Source organism: Haematobia irritans, chromosome 1 (genome assembly GCF_050003625.1).
Source record: "Haematobia irritans isolate KBUSLIRL chromosome 1, ASM5000362v1, whole genome shotgun sequence".
NCBI lineage: Eukaryota > Metazoa > Arthropoda > Insecta > Diptera > Muscidae > Haematobia > Haematobia irritans.
Genome location: NC_134397.1, coordinates 39155339 through 39180963, shown reverse-complemented (window position 1 = coordinate 39180963; position 25625 = coordinate 39155339). Strand labels below are relative to the sequence as shown.

Here is a 25625-nt window from a genome sequence, read left to right as displayed (position 1 = left end):
AATAGTTCGTTCCGCAGAAGAGAAAACTCTTTCTTCAGTGCATTAATAGGCTTTTTTTTAGTAATTATAGCCTTATTTATTAGCCTATAAATACTGCTAAATAAGCTTTTTAATTGGCAATTATATAGGAGAAAATCTACAAAATATTCTAATATTTTAGGTAGTAAAATACAGTGAAACCTTTCGAAAAATTGACACTGTGAAAACCGGACAATTTTCACAAGTAAACGCTTTTTGTGAGCGTTTGGCATATCACATTGAAACAAAAGTCTCATATGTGGACACCCTCCAAATATGGACACAATATTGTCGGCCATCGTTGTCAACTTCTGAGAGGTTTCACTGTAAATTATTTATCGTTTTTTATGATTTTTACTTTGTTATATTTTAGAAAATATTTTCTAGATTCCATTGACCTTCTTTGGGTTTGATATTGGCTTCAAATACTGCCTTCAAATATGAAATTACAGTGAAACCTCTTAAATATGGACACTCTGAAAAGCGGACACCTCTAAAAAACTGGACAATTTTTGCGAGACGTTGGCTATGTTATCACATTAAAGTTAACCTCTAAGAAGTAGACCAAATTTAGGGGACCGTGGGACCACATCCACTACGGAGAGGTGTCACTATAATTAATACAATTATTTTTTTTTAATTTTAATTGCTTCAATCACAAAAGAAAAAAGTGAATCACAAGTGTTTATAAAAACAAATTAATTGATTAAAAAAATAATTAATCAAAAATAAATTAATTTTGTCCATAATAAAATGTAACCCAATTTCCGTAATAAAATTTATCATTTAAATATAAAAAAAAATAATTTAATTGATACAAAATAAATTAATTTAGTTAATCATAGATTATTTCCAATTTCCATAACTAAAATTCATGATTTAATTAAAAAAATAATTGTAGCAATTACATTATTAATTGCATACAAATGCAATTAAAATATGAATACCAAAAATATAATTGATACAATTGAAATTTTAATTGATATTCCTTTAAAAGGTTTTATGGAAATTTGTTCAAAAAAAAAAAAACTTGTGTAGATACTAAAGAGAAAAAAAAACAAAAACTAATGATTCATAAGGACATAGAAAACTAAAACAATTTCAAATTGTTTTTGTGGAGGTTTTTTTTTTGTAGATCTTAAAAATCTTATGTTGGAGGAGTAATTGAGATATTCTACAAGGATTTTCTTACAACTCTTTTTGTTTTTTTTTTCGTGTTACGTTTCACTTTTGTCTATCGAAAATTATCACTTCCTTCCAAAAACTAAGCAAGATGATAAATTTTCGTTTTTTGTTTGTTTTCTCGCCCCTTACTATAGCTTTAGCACCATCATCTTTAGCCATATCATACTATACAGTAGATACCACAAACTTAACTATCATTTCAGCTCTCCTCTGCCTCTTCAGCTTCTAGGGAATCTTCTGTTTGTGATCTTTGTCGTTGGTGATGTTGCTGTTGTCGCCTACCGTCATATGGCTCTGATGAATGCGTTGGCGATGAGTTAGCATTCGCATGATAAAATTTTTGTCTTTTCATTGAAGACGCTGTCGATGAACTCGTACTCGATGCTGATGGCGACGACATGGGAGAGCTATACTATTGTGTCTTATCTTTGCCCCCCGCACCACCGGCTGTTACACTAAGGCCCAATAGATGATCACCGGCCAGCAGACCTGCTGCTGCTCCTGGCTGATGGGCGTAATTGCGTATCTGATGCAAAGATATCAGCTGCGTGGGAAATCCTGCCGCAGCTGCAGCATTTTGTTGATATATATAGGCTGCCGCCGGTGGAGGCCTTTGCTGGGCCAAAGCGGCCGCCTGTAGATGAGGTGGTGCTGTGGGAATGGGTGTAAAAGCTGATGTTGTCTTAACATCATAGGGTGACGAATTCACCACTGCCATGTTATTGGGTGAATGGGATTGTTGCTGCTGCTGGTGGTGTTGTTGATTTTGTTGTTGCTGATGTTGCTGTTGTTGTTGCAACGAGGATGAAGACGTTGTTTGACGTATTACCAAATCTTCACCCTGTTCGATGGGACTTTGTGAGTGATTGGGGGTATTGCCACTATTTGCACTATCACCCCCTCCGCCACCACCATTTGCGGTACCATTGACCAAACGTTGATGGTGTTGTAGTAACTCCTGTTGCTGTTGTTGGTGTTGTAGAGATGAGAAATTATAGCCATTTTGAGCCTGTTGTTGTTGCGCTTGGGTTTGTTGTTGTTGAATGGCTTCAGCCAAAGTGGCCGCATTTACCGCTCCATCAGCACTTACCTTAGCCCAATAGGCCGCATTGGCATCGGCTCCTGCCACGGCCGCATTCATTACCACCTGACGCTGTAGACTTAGACCTATACCACCGGCTGGTACATGATGTTGTACATTGAGATTGGCATGTCGTTGCTGTTGCTTTTCCGCCTTTTCGGCATGCTTTTGCAAATGCTTTTCCAGATATGTCTCTTGGGTATAGGATTTGCCGCACAAATTGCATATGTGCGTTTTCAAATGTTTGGAATCTTTGTGCTTTGGTATGTGCTCGAGTAGGGTCATCTCATCGGTGAAGCACTTGTAGCACGAGTTACATTTGTATGGTTTATCGGTTTGATGGCACCTTGAATGCGACTGGAGATTGGAGAGTTGTGAGAAGGCCTTCGGACAGCCGGCATGACGACATTTGTAAGGTTTATCGCCCTGAAAATTTTGAAGATGACGAAATTACAAATTAGATTATTTGAAATCAAAAATCTTATTAATTTTTTAAAATAATTTACAAATTTAAATTAATTTATTTTATTTTATTATATTATATTTTTTTATTTAATTTAATTTAATTTAATTTAGTTTAATCTAATTTAATTTAGTTTAATTTAATTTAATTTAATTTAATTTAATTTAATTTAATTTAATTTAATTAAATTTAATTTAATTTAATTTAATTTAATTTAATTTAATTTAATTTAATTTAATTTAATTTAATTTAATTTAATTTAATTTAATTTAATTTAATTTAATTTAATTTAATTTAATTTAATTTAATTTAATGTAATTTAATTTAATTTAATGTAATGTAATGTAATGTAATTTAATTTAATTTAATTTAAATTAAATGTAATGTAATTTAATTTAATTTAATTTAATTTAATTTAATTTAATTTAATTTAATTTAATTTAATTTAATTTAAATTAAATTAAATTAAATTAAATTAAATTAAATTAAATTAAATTAAATTAAATTAAATTAAATTAAATTAAATTAAATTAAATTAAATTAAATTAAATTAAATTAAATTAAATTAAATTAAATTAAATTAAATTAAATTAAATTAAATTAAATTAAATTAAATTAAATTAAATTAAATTAAATTAAATTAAATTAAATTAAATTAAATTAAATTAAATTAAATTAAATTAAATTAAATTAAATTAAATTAAATTAAATTAAATTAAATTAAATTAAATTAAATTAAATTAAATTAAATTAAATTAAATTAAATTAAATTAAATTAAATTAAATTAAATTAAATTAAATTAAATTAAATTAAATTAAATTAAATTAAATTAAATTAAATTAAATTAAATTAAATTAAATTAAATTAAATTAAATTAAATTAAATTAAATTAAATTAAATTAAATTAAATTAAATTAAATTAAATTAAATTAAATTAAATTAAATTAAATTAAATTAAATTAAATTAAATTAAATTAAATTAAATTAAATTAAATTAAATTAAATTAAATTAAATTAAATTAAATTAAATTAAATTAAATTAAATTAAATTAAATTAAATTAAATTAAATTAAATTAAATTAAATTAAATTAAATTAAATTAAATTAAATTAAATTAAATTAAATTAAATTAAATTAAATTAAATTAAATTAAATTAAATTAAATTAAATTAAATTAAATTAAATTAAATTAAATTAAATTAAATTAAATTAAATTAAATTAAATTAAATTAAATTAAATTAAATTAAATTAAATTAAATTAAATTAAATTAAATTAAATTAAATTAAATTAAATTAAATTAAATTAAATTAAATTAAATTAAATTAAATTAAATTAAATTAAATTAAATTAAATTAAATTAAATTAAATTAAATTAAATTAAATTAAATTAATTCAATTTAATTTAATTAATTAAATTTAATTAAATTAAAATTAATTAAAATTAATTTAATTAAAATTAATTAATTAAAAAATTAATTTAATGAAATGAAATTAAATTAAATGAAATTAAATTAAATTAAATTAAATTAAATTAATTTAAATTAAATTAAATTAAATTAAATTAAATTAAATTAAATTAAATTAAATTAAATTAAATTAAATTAAATTAAATTAAATTAAATTAAATTAAATTAAATTAAATTAAATTAAATTAAATTAAATTAAATTAAATTAAATTAAATTAAATTAAATTAAATTAAATTAAATTAAATTAAATTAAATTAAATTAAATTAAATTAAATTAAATTAAATTAAATTAAATTAAATTAAATTAAATTAAATTAAATTAAATTAAATTAAATTAAATTAAATTAAATTAAATTAAATTAAACTAATTTAAACTAAATTAAATTTAATTTTAATAATATTCAAGATATTCAAATATTGTTGTTCGAAAGTATTCACTTACCGTATGAGTGCGTATGTGTTGTTGCAGATGTGAAAGTTGGGTGAATTTGCGTTGACAGATTTCACAGCGATAGGGCTTAATACCCAAATGGATCCGTGTATGCTGGGAGAGGTACGATGAATTGGCAAATGATTTGGTACATTGGGTACATTTGTAGGGTTTGGTCTCTCGACCATCCGGTGAGGTATGATTATGTGAACGGTGCGATTTAGGCTGATGCTGTTGCTGCTGATGATGATGTTCGACAGCAGCCGCATTGGGGTCGTACTGAAAAGGAAAGAAAAGAAAATTTAGTATTTTTAATTTAATTTTGAATTTTGAATTATTTTTTTTTAAATAAGATAAATAATTTTGGTACAAATATAATTGAGGATTATTGGGTAATAATGGCTCAAAGTACACTGAGAGAAGGGTTTTCTTCGAACTACGAAAAAAAAAAAATTAAATGTACATTGAGTTGAATTTTTTGGGAGATTTCTTTGTTCAAAACATTTTTCAAAATTGGATCTTCGACAAAAAATGAAATTTAAAATCGAGAATTGAATTTTTTCGTACCGTAAAAACAAAATTTTTTTTTCAACTTCGAAAGAAATTTAAAATTCAACGTTGTGGGTAATTTCGAAGTTCGAAGCTCTTTTCAAAATTTCGGTCGTGGAAAAATAATTACATAAAAATCTTTCCAATCTTCTTTTCTTGGTGTTAAATCTAAAATGTATTTGCCTTTGGAATATCATTTTGAATTTTCATATTCTACATGAAAAAACCAAGCACTTCTCTTACCTTTTGTTCCGGTTGTTCGGTCATATTCGGTGTGGGCGGTGAATTTGGCGGACTATAGGATTGCTTTAACTGTTGTTGCTGCTGATGATGATGTTGCTGTTGTTGTTGTTGTTGTTCATGAGCCTGCTGTTGTTGTTGTTCGGCAACCATTTGCTGTTGCTGTTGTTGGGTATTCGTTTGATGTTGCTGTTGCTGAAGATTGACACCGACGAGACCGTTTTTCAATGAATAATCCAAACGTTCAACATTTTGACGAAATTCATTGATGTTGAATGGTTTATTGTATTCATGCACCAATTGCGCCGTCCGTAAGTCGGCTGTAGTCAAATGACTCAGCGACGATAAAACGCTACGATCATTCATTGAACGCAATTGATCGATGGTGGGGCGGCGATGATGTAAATTATGTAAATTATTGGCGGCTACGGCACCAGATGGATATACGCTCGATGAGGCAGCTGCTAATGCCGTTAAGGCTGAAATATCAGCCATAAAAGATTTGTTGTTGGCGGTTTTGTTTTAATTGAGACTTTAAGCCGCTTTAGGAAGATTCGTATTAGGAATTTGGTATTTGTGTTCAGAGGATTTTTTTCTTTTTTTTCGATTGTGATCTCTTTAAAAATTTCCAATAATCATTTGAGTCACACAAAAAAAAATAAAAACAAAATTTTGATTGCGTTTTTTCCAGATGCGCGATCGTGTTCGTCACCTATGATTTCCGGGCAAAAACTAACTTTGGCTCCACATGTAACCCCAAAAAAGTGGCCAACTCTGCAAAGAACCTAAAAAAGAAAACGTATACTTGTTGTTAGTATAAAAATTGTAAAAGAAAGCAACTACGAAAAAAATTCATTCATAAAATTATTGAGGTTTTTCGTTGACCAAGCATCTGTAGCATCGGCCAATGGTTTATTTTTGCTATTCATGCGTAATAGTTTCAATGTAAATGCTGATTTTTTTTATAAACTAAAGCAGTATATAAAAAGCCATATTAAGATTTGCAATAAACACTCGGGGACAATAATTTTTAATTGTTTTTATTATTTTTTTTTTAATCAGTTAATTAAATTAAATTAATTTAATTTAATTTAATTTAATTTAATTTAATTTAATTTAATTTAATTTAATTTAATTTAATTTAATTTAATTTAATTTAATTTAATTTAATTTAATTTAATTTAAATCAAATTAAATTAAATTAAATTAAATTAAATTAAATTAAATTAAATTAAATTAAATTAATTAAATTAAATTAAATTAAATTAAATTAAATTAAATTAAATTAAATTAAATTAAATTAAATTAAACTAAATTAAATTAAATTAAATTAAATTAAATTAAGTTAAATTAAATTAAATTAAATTAAATTAAATTAAATTAAATTAAATTAAATTAAATTAAATTAAATTAAATTAAATTAAATTAAATTAAATTAAATTAAATTAAATTAAATTAAATTAAATTAAATTAAATTAAATTAAATTAAATTAAATTAAATTAAATTAAATTAAATTAAATTAAATTAAATTAAATTAAATTAAATTAAATTAAATTAAATTAAATTAAATTAAATTAAATTAAATTAAATTAAATTAAATTAAATTAAATTAAATTAAATTAAATTAAATTAAATTAAATTAAATTAAATTAAATTAAATTAAATTAAATTAAATTAAATTAAATTAAATTAAATTAAATTAAATTAAATTAAATTAAATTAAATTAAATTAAATTAAATTAAACTAAATTAAAATAAAATAAATTAAATTAATCTGTAAAAAGCTATAGTAACTATATCGAAATATGAACCGATTTCTCTCCAAAAACAATAGCGAATGACTGAGCCAAAGTAATAACTTGTGCCAAATTTGAAAACCCTTGGTGAAGCGTATACAACTCGAATTGTGAAGGGTATAAAACTCGAAATATAAAATAAAATTAAATCTGTTTATAAAAACAATCCCACATCTCTTTATAAAATTATTATTTTTTTTATAAAATGAAACAGACAAACCTAAATAATTTTTGTAAAATTAAAAAAATCATACAAATATTCATAAAACTAATTTTACAAATATTTTTTTATAAAATTAAATTAAAAAATTAATAATTAAATATTAAATATACATTACAAAATTAAAACTATATATAAATATCTATAAAACAAATTTTATAAATATTTATTTTATATAACTAAAAATCAAAACACTTTATAAAAGAAGTTTAGAAAATTAATTTAATTTTATAAAATTAAATACATATTACGAAATAAAAAAATATTATATTAAATAAATAATATAAATATTTATAAAAATAATTTTATAAATATTTATTTTATATAATTCGAAATCAAAACTTTATTAAAAAATTATAATTTTAAAATATAAAAATATAAATTTAATTTTGTAAAATTAAGTAAAAATTATAAAATAAAAAATATATATAAATATTTATAAAACTAATTTTATAAATATTTATTTTATATAGTTAAAATACAACAAAAAATTTATAGCAAATTAAATTGTTGTGCAATAAGTTGATCTAAAATAATTCCATTTCAAATAAAGTTATTTTAATAATTATTTTATTTTATATTAACTTACTTATAATTAAAACTAATTTATATTAAAATAAAAAAAATTAACCAAAAATATTGAAAATTTAATAAATTAAGTTAAATTAAATAAGTAATTATAACCCCAACTGTAATATAGTATTAAAATATTCTTAAGTAGTTTCTTTTGTTTTATATAGGAAATGTAAAAAAATTGTCTCCAAAGCATTTAGTATAAAAAATGCGAATATCACAACATATATTTAAAAACAAATTCAGCAAAAACTATAGATTATTTTCTTGGGTCTTTGGTAAGTATTTGTATAAATTTCTTAAAGTTTTCTGCAAATAAGCAAAAACGATTTTAAGCTTGAACATTTTGTGGCGCACTGTATGCCATCAAAAAAAAAATAATAAAAAACGGGAATATGTGACATAGAGTGTAAGTAATCGACAATACAAAAAAACACAACTTTAGAAAACATAAATTTCAGCATTATTTTGAATTTTTGTTTGTTCTTCGATTTTTTTTCGATGTTTCGGGAATGTACGGCGCCATTTTCTACAATAGTGAGTAAAGAAAAATTTTGCAATAACCACGAAAATTGTCAATATCATCTTCATGGTGATATTGATTTTGAGCACGTAGACGAATGGAATGTTTACACACCAAGAATAATTTAGTAGTAGATAATATCATCAAGGATAAAACCCAGTTAAGGGTGCGAATAAAATATATTTACAGGAAACTAATTGATATAGCCGTTAAAATTACAGAGAAACCTCCCAAATACGGACACCCTGAAAACAGGACAATTTTTTCCAGACGTTTATTTTGTCAAAATTTTATTTTTAAAGAAAATTTTGTCAAGATTTTATTTCTAATGAAAATTTTGTCAAAATTTTATTTCTAATAAAATTTTGTCAAAGTTTTATTTCTATAGAAAATTTTGTCAAAATTTTATTTCTATAGAAAATTTTGTCAAAATTTTATTTCTATAGAAAATTTTGTTAAAATTTTATTTCTATAGAAAATTTTGTCAAGATTTTATTCCTATAGAAAATTTTGTCAAAATTTTATTTCTATAGAAAATTTTGTCAAAATTTTATTTCTATAGAAAATTTCGTCAAAATTTTATTTCTATAGAGAATTTTATCAAGATATCATTTCTATAGAAAATTTTGTCAAAATTTTATTTCTACAGAAAATTTTGTCAAAGTTTTATTTCTATAGAAAAATTTGTCAAAATTTTATTTCTATAAAAAATTTTGTCAAAATTTTATTTCTATAGAAAATTTTGTCAAAATTTTATTTCTAAAAAAAATTTTGTCAAAATTTTATTTCAATAGAAATTTTTTTCAAAATTTTATTTTTAAAGAAAATTTTGTCCAAATTTTATTTTTAAAGAAAATTTTGTCAACATTTTATTTCTAATGAAAATTTTGTCACGATTTTATTATTATAGAAAATTTAAGAAAATTTTATTTCTATAGAAAATTTTGTCAAAGTATTATTTCTATAGAAAATTTTGTCAAGATTTTATTATTATAGAAAATTGAAGAAAATTTTATTTCTATAGAAAAATTTGTCAAGATTTTAATTCTATAGAAAATTTTGTCAAAATTTTATTTCTATAGAAAATTTTGTCAAAATTTTATGTCTATAGAAATTTTGTCAAAATTTTATTTTTAAAGAAAATTTTGTCAAAATTTTATTTCTATAGAAAATTTTGTCACAATTTTGTTTCTATAGAAAATTTTGTCAAGATTTTATTTCTATAGAAAATTTTCTCAAAATTTTATTTCTATAGAAAATTTTCTCAAAATTTTATTTCTATAGAAAATTTGGTCAAAATTTTATTTTCAAAGAAAATTTTGTCAAAATTTTATTTCTATAGAAAATTTTGACAAAATTTTATTTCTATAGAAAATTTTGTCAAAATTTTATTTCTATAGAAAATTTTATTAAAATTTTATTTCTATAGAAAATTTTGTCAAAATTTTATTTCTATAGAGAAATTTATCAAGATATCATTTCTATAGAAAATTTTGTCCAAATTTTATTTCTATAGAAAAATTTGTCAAAAATTTTGTCAAAATTTTATTTCTATAAAAAATGTTGTCAAAATTTTATTTCTATAGAAAATTTTGTCAAAATATTATTTCTATAGAAAATTTTGTCAAAATTTTATTTCTATAGAAAATTTTGTCAAAGTTTTATTTCTATAGAAAAATTTGCCACAATTTTATTTCTATAAAAAATTTTGTCAAAATTTTATTTCTATAGAAAATTTTGTCAAAATTTTATTTCTAAAAAAATGTTGTCAAAATTTTATTTCAATAGAATTTTTTTTCAAAATTTTATTTTTAAAGAAAATTTTGTCCAAATTTTATTTTTAAAGAAAATTTTGTCAAAATTTTATTTCTAAAGAAAATTTTGTCACGATTTTATTATTATAGAAAATTTAAGAAAATTTTATTTCTATAGAAAATTTTGTCAAAGTATTATTTCTATAGAAAAGTTTGTCAAGATTTTATTATTATAGAAAATTTTATTTCTATAGAAAAATTTGTCAAGATTTTATTTCTAATGAAAATTTTGTCAAAATTTTATATCTATAGAAAATTTTGTCACAATTTTGTTTCTATAGAAAATTTTGTCAAGATTTTATTTCTATAGAAAATTTTCTCAAAACTTTATTTCTATAGAAAATTTTCTCAAAATTTTATTTCTATAGAAAATTTTCTCAAAATTTTATTTCTATAGAAAATTTGGTCAAAATTTTATTTCTATAGAAAATTTTGTCAAAATTTTATTTCTATAGAAAATTTTGTCAAAATTTTATTTCTATAGAAAATTTTGACAAAATTTTATTGCTATAGAAAATGTTGTCAAAATTTTATTTCTATAGAAAATTTTATCAAAATTTTATTTCTATAGAAAATTTTGTCAAAATTTTATTTCTATAGAAAATTTTGTCAAAATTTTATTTCTATAGAAAATTTTGTCAAAATTTTATTTCTATAGAAAATTTTTGTCAAAATTTTATTTCTATAGAAAATTTTGTCAAAATTTTATTTCTATAGAAAATTTTGTCAAAATTTTATTTCTATAGAAAAGTTTGTCAAAATTTAATTTCTATAGAAAATTTTATCAAAATGTTATTTCTATGGAAAATCTACCATTTTTGGTAGAATTCGACCAACTGTGGCAACCGTGATGGTGAAGCCAATAATAATCAGCTGTTCGAATAAAACCATAATCGATTTGGCGCTAAAATAGCTAAGGCCTTTTACAACAAAAAACGAGAAATACAAGGCACTAATTCGGAAGTAAATACAATAAAGGCATGTAAATAAAAACAATTTTTTAGTGGATAAGTAAAATAAAGCGCAAAACAATAAATAAATCCATGTGGTTTGCTTTTTCTTCAAACCTTAAATCGCCGGTTGACCACAACTACGCAAAATAGGCAGCAATGAATTCATGTGTGGAGTGGTGGTGGTGGTGGTAGACAACAAAACAGATGAGGACAATGAACAAACAAATGACTGTGGTGGAAAAGCCCAAAGAGTAAAAACAAACGAAAATCCCATAAACATGAAACAATTATATCAGTCGCATGCCAAAAGTCCGTTTGTTGTTTAATCTGAGAGCGTGTGTGTGTGTGTATAGGGGATGCGATGAAGAAAACAACAAACGAAGAGTGTGCGTGTTTTTTTGCAACCATTTTTTGCCATTTTTAGGATATAGTAAAGGACATATGCAGCATTTAAGGCAAAGGAACAAAAAAACTCATTTTCGCAAAAAAAAAACAAAATCGTAATATAGTCAAAACAGGAGAATAAAAATATTGTGAGAGGGAGATAAAGTTTGGTATAGACGACTTTGCGATACTCTAGACCAAACGAAACAAATCTACTTTACCACAAGATCTTCAAAATATAAAAAAAAATTGGAGGTAGGAGAGTGTAAAAGCCTTTTCCCTACGGATAGGGCCCAAAAGTGGACTAAAGTACAGGGCCCAGGACCTTTGCAGATCCAAGGTTATGAACTATATGTTTTAATTCGAAATATATTTTTTTACAATATACTCAAAATTAGCTTTAATAGGAGTACCATATTGCTTATACGGGAAGTGGTCAACATTTTGCAAGGCCCGGGCCCTTTCCGGATCCACGGGTATGACGTTTTCATTTTATTCCGAAATATTCCTTTTATTACCATTAATTTCTATACCATATATATACTATATTTAGGTCGATACCAAATCTAATATATACGGTAATGAAAACTTGCGGTTTCCGTAAGTGAGAGGCGTTGTGGTAGAATGTTTAAAAAATCCCGTAGCCTTCATTGGTACAATGTGTGACTATATTTTGACACATCTAGATGCAAAGCGCATTTATTATATCCTGTTCTCATCAGAGTGGTGTAGGGCATACAACGAAATCAAAAAAAAAACAAAAAAAAAACAGCCAAAATCAAATATTTTGGTTGAATTTATCTGGTCAATTGATTCGTGTTCAGTGTATGCGTTTCGTTTTTTTTCAATACATCGCGCTCTGCAACAAAAACAGTAGTACTCTCTTTTTCTCTCTCTCTCTTTATCTGCTGTCAATGGGTATTCTTTTTACCGTAGGTGTAAATCAAAACATTGGCATTTCGTCTCTTGTTCAACACAACAGCAAAGTTTCATTCACCAAATCAAACAGCAGCAGATAAAAAACGAAAAACCAACAAAAGCAAAAAAGAAGACACACAAATATTTTATTTTAATTTGTCGTGTGGCAAGCAAAAACATGCTCGCACATCACAAAAGGGATCTCTTAATTTACGACCTGCAATAAAATTAGATTTTTTACAGTTGCTTTTGTTGTGATTTTTTTTCACTTCATTTAGTTTTTTGTTTCAAGCGATAGCATCAACCTACTAAAGTAGTGTCATCTTTTTGTTGCATATATTTAATGAATAAACAAAAATTAAAAAGAAATCCATAGTGTCTTTCAGAATGGCATGATGGAAAATGCAAAATTGGCGACTGGTATATTATTTGGTCGTTTTTCTTAATGAGAGGAACCAGAGGTGAGAATAATGAGATATAGACATTTTAGTTTATTTGTGTTTGTTGTTAGAAATTTTGTTTAATAACTTATATTTTGTTTAATCATGCTCGAGGTCTTGTTATTATCGAGGTTGATTGTGTAAATGAAATTATATGATCTTTTATATTATTTTTAGGGTTTTTTTTTTTGGGAACGGGATCCCGGCAATGTGCTATTAAGCGGGAATTCCCTGGAAATTTCCTTTACAACATTTTATCTATATTAGAGGATTTTATATGGCAAATGAAAGTTGAAATCTAGTTAAAGTGGTTTTTGGAAGTATAATGTGAATGACTATGGTACCAAGTAGTAGTAGTTGACTTGTGGGACATACATAGTAGTAGGTTCTAGCCCAGATTCTAACGGGCTCCCAATTGTTAAAAAGAAGGTTGTTTTCCTAATTTATGATTGTCATATTTCTGTAAACCGGCATTCCGATAGACTGGTAGACTGAGTAAACCTCTATAAAGGTAAAATGTCCCGTACCTTATGTAACCCACGTTTGCAATTGCATAATTTCAAAATTTCATAATTATTGCAAGGATGTTTTAATGAAATATGAAAATTCTAAACATTATTAAGATAGTTACTTTAATGTCAAGCTTATGAGGTATAAAGATTAGGCTCAAAATCTATTAAAAATTGATTTTATTTAAAAGGCAAATGACAGTTAAAATCTAGTTAAAGTGGATTTTGGAAGTGTAATGTGAATGAGATAATAGGCGATAGTGTTTCGCTTTTGGGAATATTGACCGAAAATCGAAATAAGTTTCTTTCATTTCCAAACAGTTCTTTAATGTTCAAAATATCCCTCTACATTAATAGTGTGCTTCCGAAAATTATACCCAAAGAGACTGTCTTAACCATTGTAAAAAATTTTTGTATTACAAAATATTTCGTATTTTAGTATGATTTATTGCTGATGTAAGAGATCAAGAGAATATATATTGTTAGTTGTCCAGGTAGCGCTTTCCAACCATAGCTCTAGGCGATTTCTAATTAATTGAAATGTCTAAATGTATGCCACATCAAAGCAGGTTTCCCTTTGACCGGGATCCCGGGAAATTTGAAAAAAAAAATCCCGCTTTCCCGGGAATGGAAAAAGCCCGGGAAAAAGAAAACCCTAATTATTTTGAATAATTATTAGCTTTAAAGCAATGAGTCCATCCCAAACATGCTATAGAAAATGACCAATATACCTAATTTACCCACCGATGCATATCTCTTATGGGACTTAGATTGACAGTATTCTGACTTAAAGAGACAATTCCAGACTTTTTAGCTTTAAAATCAAGCGCAAATGACCTTAAGAACATAGTATATTGAACTTAATTGCGATAATAATTACTGTTCTTGTCGGTGAACTGAAATAAATAGAAATTGGCGTTAGTTCCCAAATTTAGTTTTAGGTTACTCATCAATTTCAGAGTGATACATAGGAACTAAATATGTCAATGGCCAATAAACCTAATTTACCCACCGATGCATATCTTTTATGGGATTTAAATTGATAGTATGATGAAACCAAAGAGACAATTCCAGAGTTTTTAACATGTTAAATCAAGCGCAAAGAACCTTATGAACATACAAGTATATTGAACTTAATTGTGATAATAATTGTTGTCGTTGTCTGTGAACTGAAATAAATATAAATTGGCTGTAGTTAGAGTTTAGTTTTGAGTTATTCATTAATTTCAGAGTGATACATAGGAACTAAACATGTCAATAGCCAATAAACCTAATATATCTATTATGGGATTTAAATTGATAGTATGGTGAACCCAAAGAGACAATCCCAGAGTTTTAAAATGTTACATCAAGCGCAAAGGACCTTGAGAACATACAACTGTATTGAACATAATTACGATAATAATTACTGGCCTTGAAACTAAGATGGAGCTTTAACCAATTCAAAATTTGCCCTTCTTATACATCGGTGCCTAATATTTCAACCCAATTCCCTTTTAAAAGTAACTTTTAATGTGATTAACATTTAATGTAATGTAATTTTATTATCGATCTTTGTAATGAAATGTTAGCGGTTACTTTTATTTCAAATACAGTATTTTAAAGTCGACTATTTTATATATTTGATATTTTATCCACATTTTGACAAGGCTTAAAGGGAATATTTGTTTTCTTTTACAATTCTAATTATAACATATAATTTAATAATAAAATCGAAACCATAGTACTGGTATTAAGACCTGAAAAGTTTCGGATATTGTGTTCCATAAATAAAACATTGACATCTTAATTTTTTGGGCAGAATTTTGACGTCTGGCACATTTCATCATTCCAAAGTTATTTCCCTCTCAAATAAATTCAGCACGTTGAAAAAAACTAGAAAACCCTATTTGCTTTAAATGAATTTATATGCAACTGTAAAAAAATTGGCAATATTTAAAACGTTGATTAATTTGAAAAATTTAAATATTTAATTTAAGATGGATAGATATTAAACGGCAAAATATTATCAGACAGTGCCATAAGATCGCACCGAAAAATGAATTACTAATTTGTGCTACAAAAATGAATAGATTTAAATAATTTATTAATATTATATAAAGTATTAAACAAAGAAATAAATTAGTGGCTAAACTTTCAAAACAAAATCAATTTTCCCATTTTCGTCGTATTCTTATTATATTTTTGTTTTTTTTTTCCCTGCATCATCGAATATTTTTGCTTCCTTTTTTTGTTCAAAGTGGTGTGTAAGAGCGATAGTATTTAATCAAAAAACATTAAAATCGTTTTTTTTTCTTGTTATTTTTCGTTTTTTTCTACTTCGTGTATTTCATTATTCATTACTATGCCAAAGCACCGAACCAACAACAATAATGAACAAGCACAAAAAATGTATGTACTCTTATAAAAAATGGTATACACACAAAAAACTTGTCAGAATATAAAATAGCATGCAAAAAAAATACAACTACAACAATGAGAGTCGTTTTTTGCGAGCCCCACCAACACTCTCTCTCACACACACACATACAAATACATCAATAGCCGAGAGTCAATTCATGATGAGGGAGGGAGTAATAGTCTTTACCAACGCTTTTACGTTTGTCGCGCTTTTTGCGCGCGGTTTATAGGCAACAGCAAATGGTCCAACAATAACAAACGAGTGCGATAGTGTCTTTTTTTTTTTTGTCGCAAAACGCTTTTTGCCAATATTTAGGCATATGTAAACAAAGTAGAAAATTTCGTTAAAAGCGATATATGTATGTATATTCAAGCTAACACGATGCATTCATCGTGTCATACAAACGCTTGTTTAAATGCATGTATAATGGCACACACATAAAAAATTTCACAAAAAAAACGGGGCGGCCAATCATACAGCAATCATAGCCAGAGTTGCCAACATTAGCATACTTTACTTAACCCTCCTTTATATATGTGGGGGAGTGACGGTACAATATAATAGTAAAACTTCTAACTACCATCCACCCTTCTCCACAAGTCCTCATACTTCTCATATTTCTAATATAATAGGCTTTTCTAAGGACAGAGTTGAAATGAAAAGATGAAGAAGAAGCGCCAGCAATTGCAGCAGCTTCTTCGCTTATAGTTTCAATGGAACTTTGGGTGAGTGAAGGATGGTGTTCAAATAAGGAATTTTAAGAGTTTGGGTAGCTATTGTCAAAGAAATGATCCCATTCGGAGGAGTTGAGTATTTGAAAATAAACCAAGGATGTTTAAAGATGGCAATGGTTACGGTTACGACTCCCACTTGGCTAGCTTTAAAGTGCATAACAACAATAGATACAAAAAATTTTAAAACAATGCAACATTTTTGTGTATAGAAAATTTTATAAGTATTAAATTATATAATATTTGGTATAGGTTAGGTTTGAATATACACAAAAGGAAAGTAGCATATTATATATTTTCAGAGAAAATGTCTGATTTTCCTAGAGCTTTGTTGCATCGACTATTTAAGGCCTTAATCACTGTTTAGCATCGAAATTACACTGAAAAATTAGCTTATAGCTATAGTGATGGAACGTAATTTTGGTCCAGGCATTAAGGACAAATTTCATATAAATAAAGAAATTTTAATTAAAAGAAAGTTCATAATCTTTGTTTTAAAAATTGTTTGTATAAAAACTATGAAATTTTAATATATGAATATATGAAATTTGCGTTACTCAGTTTCTTAAAGTAAAGGAAAGAGATTTTCATTTTAAAGAAATAATGTTAAAATTTTTTTTTTATTTTTTCTTAATTTAAACATTACTTCTTTAAGAGGGAAGAGATTAAAATCATTAAAACTATTATATTTAATTGTTCATCTCTTATTTCAAAATATTTAATGATTTATGCAAATACATGATTGGTATAGCATTGATCTAGGAGATGAATAGTTGTGGTTGAGAATGGGCAGCATCCTATTAGTTCAGTTGTAGGAACTAGGAATGGATCGATAGCCGAATTCACTTCTGGTTCTCATAACTGGGCGCGGTTCTACTATTGTTAAACTTTGGAAGTTTATATCCCTCTTCTTGAAATACTTTTTCTTTTCGATTGCCAGAATACCATTATCAATGCAAGAGCAATATCATCACAACTAATCAGCATTAAACTAGGAAAGAAACTATAACGAGGAAAGGCAGCTGCATAAAGAAGCCCTATTTACTATAAATTTGAACGGTTACTTTCTAATTTCCACGTTTTGTCACCTATGTCTTGGCAATAGTTTGCTATATACATATGCATAAGAACTTTCAAATTTCTAACTTTCATTCTCTGGCAATACCAACTCAATATCTGCTGGTCCTGCTCTGATTGAGAAATCAGCGTTCCGGTCTATTATAACGTACAATTTCCAATTAATTGATAGACTTCCGAGTATATATTACTTTAAAAACTTCTCTATAACTACCTTAAAAAATATTTTAGGAAAACTTAGGAAAATAAGCCATGAAAGTTTCAGTAAAACTCTGCCATTCTTTCGTTTTATTAAATCGTTATTTGTTGAAATAGATAACAAATATATGTACTATTATATAACATTTAGCAAACTGTATTTGTATGTATACCACATGTGGTATGAGTCTTAGGAATACTATAATTTTTTATCTCATATCTAATAAAATAAATGTTTTAAAGTCAAATGTTGCATGGATGGTGATAATAATCAATACTTTCATATGTATACAGGTTATGCAGGTGTAGTTGCGCCCTTTGTTATCATACCACTTAATCCATTACACTCCTGCGCAATCTCCTAAATATAGGTTCAGCGTGAAGGATGAGCAATATCACTATTGACTTTAATTAGTTTCAAGAGATTTGCAAGGTTTTTTAAACAACCCCCATGGCGATGGTATAAAGAAGTGAAGTCTGAGATATCCTTGCATAGCGGATGTAAAGTCGGTCAAGCAAATCATCGATAAGAGAAAATATAATCGTAATAAATAATTTGTACTAAGAATGAACACAACTCAAACCATTCTATGTCAGCCAAGATTTATGGTTTGCAATAAAAATGTTATAAATTTTGATGATGAAATTGCAAAAAAATACATTCCAAAGTAACATATAATTGACTCACAAAAGAGTTTAGATTTTTGCTTGAAGGTGGTTACTAAAATTGAGTTTAACCGCTAAAATCGTAATTTTTTCACGATTACTTTTCTTTAATAATCCAATTTAAGGAATACAAACTTTGTGAAAATTTGCTTTGGGCTATTCCCCATCAAGTTATAATAAAATTTGCAACAAATATGTATAATTTTATGCCTTTTTTTACTGATGTAGTTTAGTTTGGGAGCCACCGTGGTGCAATGGTTAGCATGCCCTCCTTGTATACACAAGGTCGTGGGTTAGATTCCTACTACAACCGAACACCAAAAAGTTTTTCAGCAGTGGATTATCCCACCTCAGTAATGCTGGTGACATTTCTGAGGTTTGAAACCCTCTCTAAGTGCTTTCACTGGAGTGTGGAACGCCGTTCGGACTCTGCTATAAAAAGGAGGTCCCTTGTCATTGAGCTTAACATGGAATCGGGCAGCACTCAGTGATAAGAGAGAAGTTCACCAATGTGGTATCACAATGGACTGAATAGTCTAAGTGAGCCTGATACATCGGGCTGCCACATAACCTAACCTAGCCTACTGATTTAGTTTTCACTTTAGCGGCTAAACTCGAACTTAATACCCACCTTAAAGAGTAAGTTAGTTTTAATGTTAAGAAATGACAATAATATCCAAGTTTGTTAATACTGAATGAGATACATGTTTTTAAAGTTATCACAAAAAATTAGTATTTGCAAAAATTTAAATGTATGGCTTAAGAATTATAAACAATTCTTTTAGAAATCAGACTATATATATATGTCGTGGATAGATCTAAATTCGGTCTGATGTTTTTCACTTTCATTAGGGTTACGCCTTCAAGATTATTAAAAACGTAGAATTTCTAGCTTTGTTAGGAGATAAATTACTGGGAAATGTGTACTAAGTCTTAAGTCGATTGATTGTGTTTGACTTCAAAGCCGACGTGTTTAATTAACTAGTGCAAGCTGCCGTTACAGTGACAAAATGTTCAGTTTTATGCAGCTTTTGTACTAACTAATTGTGATTTAATTAAATCCCTTGTTTGCTCGCCCAATTATAGCAAAAACATGGAATGAACTCCCTTAGAACATACTCGAAATATAATAGCACACATTCATTGAGTATGGCAACTCTCATTAGCAAATGAGCGCGGTTTCTCAACAGAGTTGTCACCGCCAACATTGTGTACAAAAAACTATAAAATCCACGGTAGGGTAGGGTGAAAAGGAAGAAGCACAGTTTATATGCAAAAAAGCAAAACCAACTAGAATAACTCATTATGAGGGTGGGGTGGAGGAGGAAAAACCCACATAAAAAAAAACACTCCAAAGAAAAGAACTAATACAGCAATAAAATTAAAAGAAAGAAAAACACGAACAACAAAAAGTCAACATAATACAATGAACCGAAAATAAAATCAAACCAACAAAAATGATATTGTATTGTGAGGCTATAGTGGACATTATCACGAAGGTAGAAATAAAAGGCGCTAATGCATACAAACACATGGAGAAATGATAAAAAAATGAGAAATGCCCAAAATCTTTGTTTACAAGGCTCGAGACTATAAAAAACCTCAGAAAAAAATCAAACAAACTATAAAAAAGATTGTTGAACGCGAAAAAAATTGACAAGACTGGGCTATAAAAGATCATAAAGCAAACATAAAAACAGCGCAGTAGCAGAGAAGCAACAGAAAAACTCAACGAAAAAAAACGACCATAACAAAACGCCAGAAGCAATAAGAGAAGAGAAATACAACATACTCGGCATACGCACAGATGGGCAGACGGCCATCCCCACACACACACAAAATTCTACTTCAATTGAAATGTGAATTACAAAAACAATTGAGAATAAAACAACAAACACATCAACTGAATTAACGATTGGTGGACAGTAAGCTAAAAAAAACGACGACAATGATACAACCAAAGCAAACAAAATGACAAAAAAAACTACTTCATCCATATGGAAATGAAATGAGATGTGAAAAAGCAACAACACCAAACTGAATACAAAAAAAGAGGTAAATAGCACTTCAAACAAAACAAGAAACGGGCCAAAAACACAAAAAGAAAGAAAAACACACACACAGTCCCACAACACAAACCTTAGTATAAACCAACAAACAATGGACCAGGCCAACAACATCGAAAAGGAAAAAAATATACAAGGCATATGAGAAGTAAAATGAAATAAAAAGAAAAAAATTGAATACATTTTGATTTAATGCGGGTGGTGGCGTCGACGATGTTGTTAGATATTGTGGTATAAAAATAAAGCCATAAAAAAGTAAACTGCTAAACGTTATGTTGTATTTGGCAGAGGAATGAAATGAATTTTAATAGCAGTAAATCGTAAAAAAAGAACTGCTATATTCAACAGAATGTTTGTAAACAAATAAAATGCCGTTTTGTGACACTCGTGGTGGGTTGGTCATGTTCGATTGGAAAACGTATGGGCTATTGAATGGAATTTTATGTTCACGTGAATGGGAAACGTAATTAGAATAAATATATAATTATGAAGACAGTGACCGTGGTGCTATGGTTAGCATGTCCGCCTTATATACGAAGGATTATGGGTTCAATACCAGGTGTTGAATCCACTTCTGACGATACTTCTCGCTGTTAACATCTTGAACGCCGAGTGGTGTCTCATACTATGTGACCATTTATACGAGAGCAAGTCCTTTTCAATACAATAACAATTTGTTGGAGCAATGATTTCTTATCAGTTATCAAAAAGAGAGAAATTATAGTATCACAATAGACTGAATTGCCTAAGTGGAATTATGAGCTGCTACTATATCAAACTCAATCTATGTGTGAAACAATAAATTTTTAAAATTACTTTCCAAAATCAGGATGGTCTTCGTTGGAAATTGGGATAGAAATGCACCTGATTGTGTAAGGTTGGATTCTAACCAATTCACTGTTACTTCCTTCCCATAGAGATTGAATACAACTCATTGATATGAGAGAATTGAAATTTTACACGATATTCACCCTTGTTCTGGTTTACGAATTCGCAAGATGTAAAATATTCCTCAATCGCTAGTTTCCAAACCTCAATGGTATATAATACGGAATTTTAACATACTGGTCTTATGGATAAGGAACGTAAATGAAAGGAATTTCTTGGCAAAATATGAAATGGTTCAGAAGTTATTGACAGTTAAAACTTGTGCGTTTAGCTAATACGTAAACCTGAACATGGGGGATAGTTTGATTGGGCTCCATATCACTTCTGGCTATTCTCCAAACTCAAGAGACCACTAAATTTTAGTTTAGGGAAGATATTACAAATTCAATCAATATTAAGTGGAAAAATTTCTTTCAGAACATGAATGAGGGTTCATCCAACAGGCGAGAGGGTAGGTCAGGGCAAAGACGTACCTAACCCACTCGATGTACTTAGGACAGTAAGGATTCAAATTGTTTGAGGAAATAAACCCACTGTATGTTAATGACCTCCACATCCTCAACTACCGCAAGAGACTCTAATGTTTAGAAATAAAAAAAAATAGTCATAATGGTCCAAATGCCTTCTTGATTTATTCATTGGTCCAGATTTAGCAAAGGCGGAAGCCATTGCTCCGATAGCTTCTCCAATTTTTACAGGGATGACGGATACTTCCATAACATGCCGAATTTCAACTTGATCGGATGGAAATTACGGGTTAATGAGGCTCAAAAAGTCATATCTAGGCATCGGTTAATATCAGGGTGATTTCTAAAAGTGGTGCGATGTGCCATCAGAGTAGAAGTGCCTCCAACTGTTATCATTAATAATTCATATCTTATTATTTGTGCCAAATTTCAAGTCGATGATTGCTCGTTTCGTCTGAAAGCTTGCGTGATTTAAACAGATGGATGGACGAACATAACTAGATCACCATGACAAAATAATATATCTAAAGGGGACTGAGAACAATATTTTGATGCACTATAAATGGATTGACAAAGTTAGTATATCTCCATCCTATGGTGGAGGTTATAAAAATTGCTTTGCAGAAGGGCGAGTATAAGATATAGATCCTACATATATCTCATGAATCTGGCACCCTTTAAAATAAAATCATAGGCTTTAAATCACCTAAAAATATTCCCTATAAGAAGGTTTTAGTTCTATTTAGTAGTTGTTATTATTCAAACTGTCATTAAAAATATTTGTATGGAATTTTGTTAAAAAAATTTTTAACTGCTTGACACTATATTTTAAAAAATATATACATGTATAATTTCTTAAAAATTTATTTTAATTTATTTTTACTGATTTATTTTTTTTTACTGATATTCATATTTCAATTTGCGACAATTTTTCCAACCTAAATTTTTATCTACGCAAAATTCCCCCCATCTTAGGAATAGAGAGAGATTTAGTGAGTAGGGTAACAATATTTGATACAAACCTTTTAGCAATCCTTAACAACAAGGCGATGGTGAGGTGGGTAACAACGTCTTTCCACCTCAACACGTGTTATTGCCACAATGTGTGCGTGTGGTGAGTGGGTGGCAAGTTGGGTGTAACAATGCAAACAAGAAGTTGTAGCGGTCAACTTCAAATGATGTTTCAAACTTCCAGATGCAATAAATGTCGTTGTTGTTGTTATTGCTGCTGCTGCTGCAACACAAACGACGAACAAAGACGATGATGTTAACGACAATTATGATGATGATGACAACGAAACAGGTACTTGAACTTTTTCTTTAAGTTTTATTGATTATTTTTTTCTTCTTTTATACAACGATTGCTTGTGTGGGTGGGGTGGACTATTGCAAATCTTTAGGATACACTTTTTATTGTTAGAAAAAAAAAAGTTGATTGTGTGAAAAAGTTTGTATGCAAAATTTTTATGGTTTTTTTCTTATTGGGCCAATAAAAATTGTTATTGATTATTTTTTAATATTAATTTTTTTTAACCAAAAATAAATTTACACATGTTTTTTTTTCTTTATATTCACCATGCAGCAATTTTTTTAATATTTTTTGCAAAAACTTTGTTTTTGTTATATTTTTTTTTTTATTTTTTTTCAACCGTACATACATAAATTGCGCTCTTTTTTGGTTGTTATATGATTGCCTTTCTTTTGTTTTGCACTATTTATTTTGTTTTTTTTTTGCTTCTTATTTAATTTTTTGTTTAATGGAAAAAAACTTCTTCGTAGTCGTCGCCACTTTGCAAAAAAATACCCATGTATTGTTTTCTTGCTGTTGTTGTTATTGTATTTATTATTATTCTTCCACACTTTTTTTGTGTTTGCCTCCTTCTTTGGGTACAAGACTTTATTTTTTTCGACACACACGAATTCAGCACAATGGCAACGAAAAACAACAACAACACCAATAAAGATCACGACGTAGTCGACTACGACCAACAACTAAAAAACTCACAGCACGTAGTATAGAAGATGCAGGAGGAAGAGGATGAACGATGACGATGACTATGAGACGTGATGGTTGATAGAGCAAGGAGGGGGTGCTGCAACGGTGTGGAGTAGCCAAATAAAGACGATTGTGCTGGCGGAGGAGGATGAAAAGCGAACACACCAAAAAAATGGCCGCGCACCAAAAATATACTACACTTGATTTGATTTTGTAAGTAAAAAACTCACACACTCTCACTCTTAGAGGGAATTTTTCTCAATATTTTCCCTTTTACGTTTTTTTTAGGGGGGGATTCTAATCCATTTTCTTAAAAAAAACTCTTCAAATATTATTCGCTGTTTTTTTTTATTTTTTAATTTCGTTTTATTTTTTTTGTGTGTGTTTTTTTTTTTTCTAATTGCAATAATGCACTCTTAAGCACAGAGACCAAATGTACCAGCTCTATGAATTCCCAAATTTCCCATAAAATTTGTAATTTTTCTTTTGTTTCTCTACTCCCTCCGTATGTGTTTTGTGTAGTTTTTGTTATGGACCTTCTTTACTTTCTTCTTATTACAATAACATAGTAGGTGATTGTAAATGATATTTCTTTTTTTTATTTCTTATTTTCTTCTTTTTTTTTTGGTAAACTACTACACTCTGTATTTGTCCGTCCGCTCACGAATTAATTCAATAATGTTCACCACGGCATAGCAAAAACTTAACTGTCAGTGGAGTAGCAACAAAAAAATCATTTTGAAGAGTAATTGAATTTTTTTGGGTAGCGCAAACCGCGCTACTCTCTCCCTGTTGTATGTTTACTCAGATACACGAGTATCTGTGTGACTCACTAACTAACACTGTCATAGATTTGTGTATGATTTTTTTGCTCTCATCATGCTGCGCAACAAATGAAAGAAAAAGATAGCTTCATCCAGCCACCACCACTAACAGTGCTTTAGCTAGAACTGGTAAGAACTATGGTGAGAATAATAGAGACTCTCGCTCTCATTAGTAATCTGAGGGCTCTCTGTATTGTTTAGGTTTTTTATTAGTGTGCGTTGGGCAGTGAGGGTTCCTAATTATGTGTAGGGTTGCCATAGACAGTAGCAAAAAAAATGTGTGGTACAAAAAATACTCAACGGCATTATGTGTGATGGAATGCTTGAGTGCAGCAATTGCAATTAGAGATATTTACTCACAGAAACTTGCCAGATTTAATGAGCTATAACCTAATAACAAATTATAAAATAAATATGAAGGGAATACATTATTCCATTCAATGTAAATCTTATGTAAATGGTATTATATAAGGTAAATAAATAAAGCCGGTCGGAACAACACAAACGCCGTTCGGACTCGGCTATAAAAAGGAGATCCCTTGTCATTGAGCTTAACATGGAATCGGGCAGCACTCAGTGATAAGAGAGAAGTTCACCAATGTTGTATCACAATGGACTGAATAGTCTAAGTGAGCCCGATACATCGGGCTGCCACATAACCTAACCTAACCTAACAACACAAAATAAAATTATTAGCAAAATAATCCTGGCTTAGATCGTGATATTTTTTTATTGGAAATAAAA

General features: G+C 27.7%; 1 protein-coding gene across 1 annotated transcript; it reads right to left on the bottom strand.

Annotated features, from left to right (window-relative positions):
* Positions 1-1295: 1295 nt before the first annotated feature.
* On the bottom strand, positions 1296-24774 carry sqz (squeeze). The gene is made up of 4 exons (XM_075289875.1): positions 23084-24774; positions 5440-6221; positions 4660-4926; positions 1296-2710 (listed from the first exon to the last, which is right to left on the bottom strand). Exons 2-4 carry the CDS (start codon positions 5929-5931, stop codon positions 1616-1618), a joined length of 1854 nt encoding a protein of 617 aa, XP_075145990.1. The 5' UTR covers positions 5932-6221; positions 23084-24774; the 3' UTR covers positions 1296-1615.
* Between the last annotated feature and the right edge of the window lie 851 nt (positions 24775-25625).

What these genes read in the sequence shown, in the direction of transcription:
- sqz (XM_075289875.1), bottom strand. Translation starts at nt 5,931, where the DNA reads ATGGCTGATATTTCAGCCTTAACGGCATTAGCAGCTGCCTCATCGAGC. An exon ending in CCGAACAACCGGAACAAAAG is followed by an intron (nt 4,927 to 5,439) that starts GTAAGAGAAGTG and finishes TTTCCTTTTCAG; the next exon opens with TACGACCCCAATGCGGCTGC. An exon ending in AACACATACGCACTCATACG is followed by an intron (nt 2,711 to 4,659) that starts GTAAGTGAATAC and finishes CAAAATTTTCAG; the next exon opens with GGCGATAAACCTTACAAATG.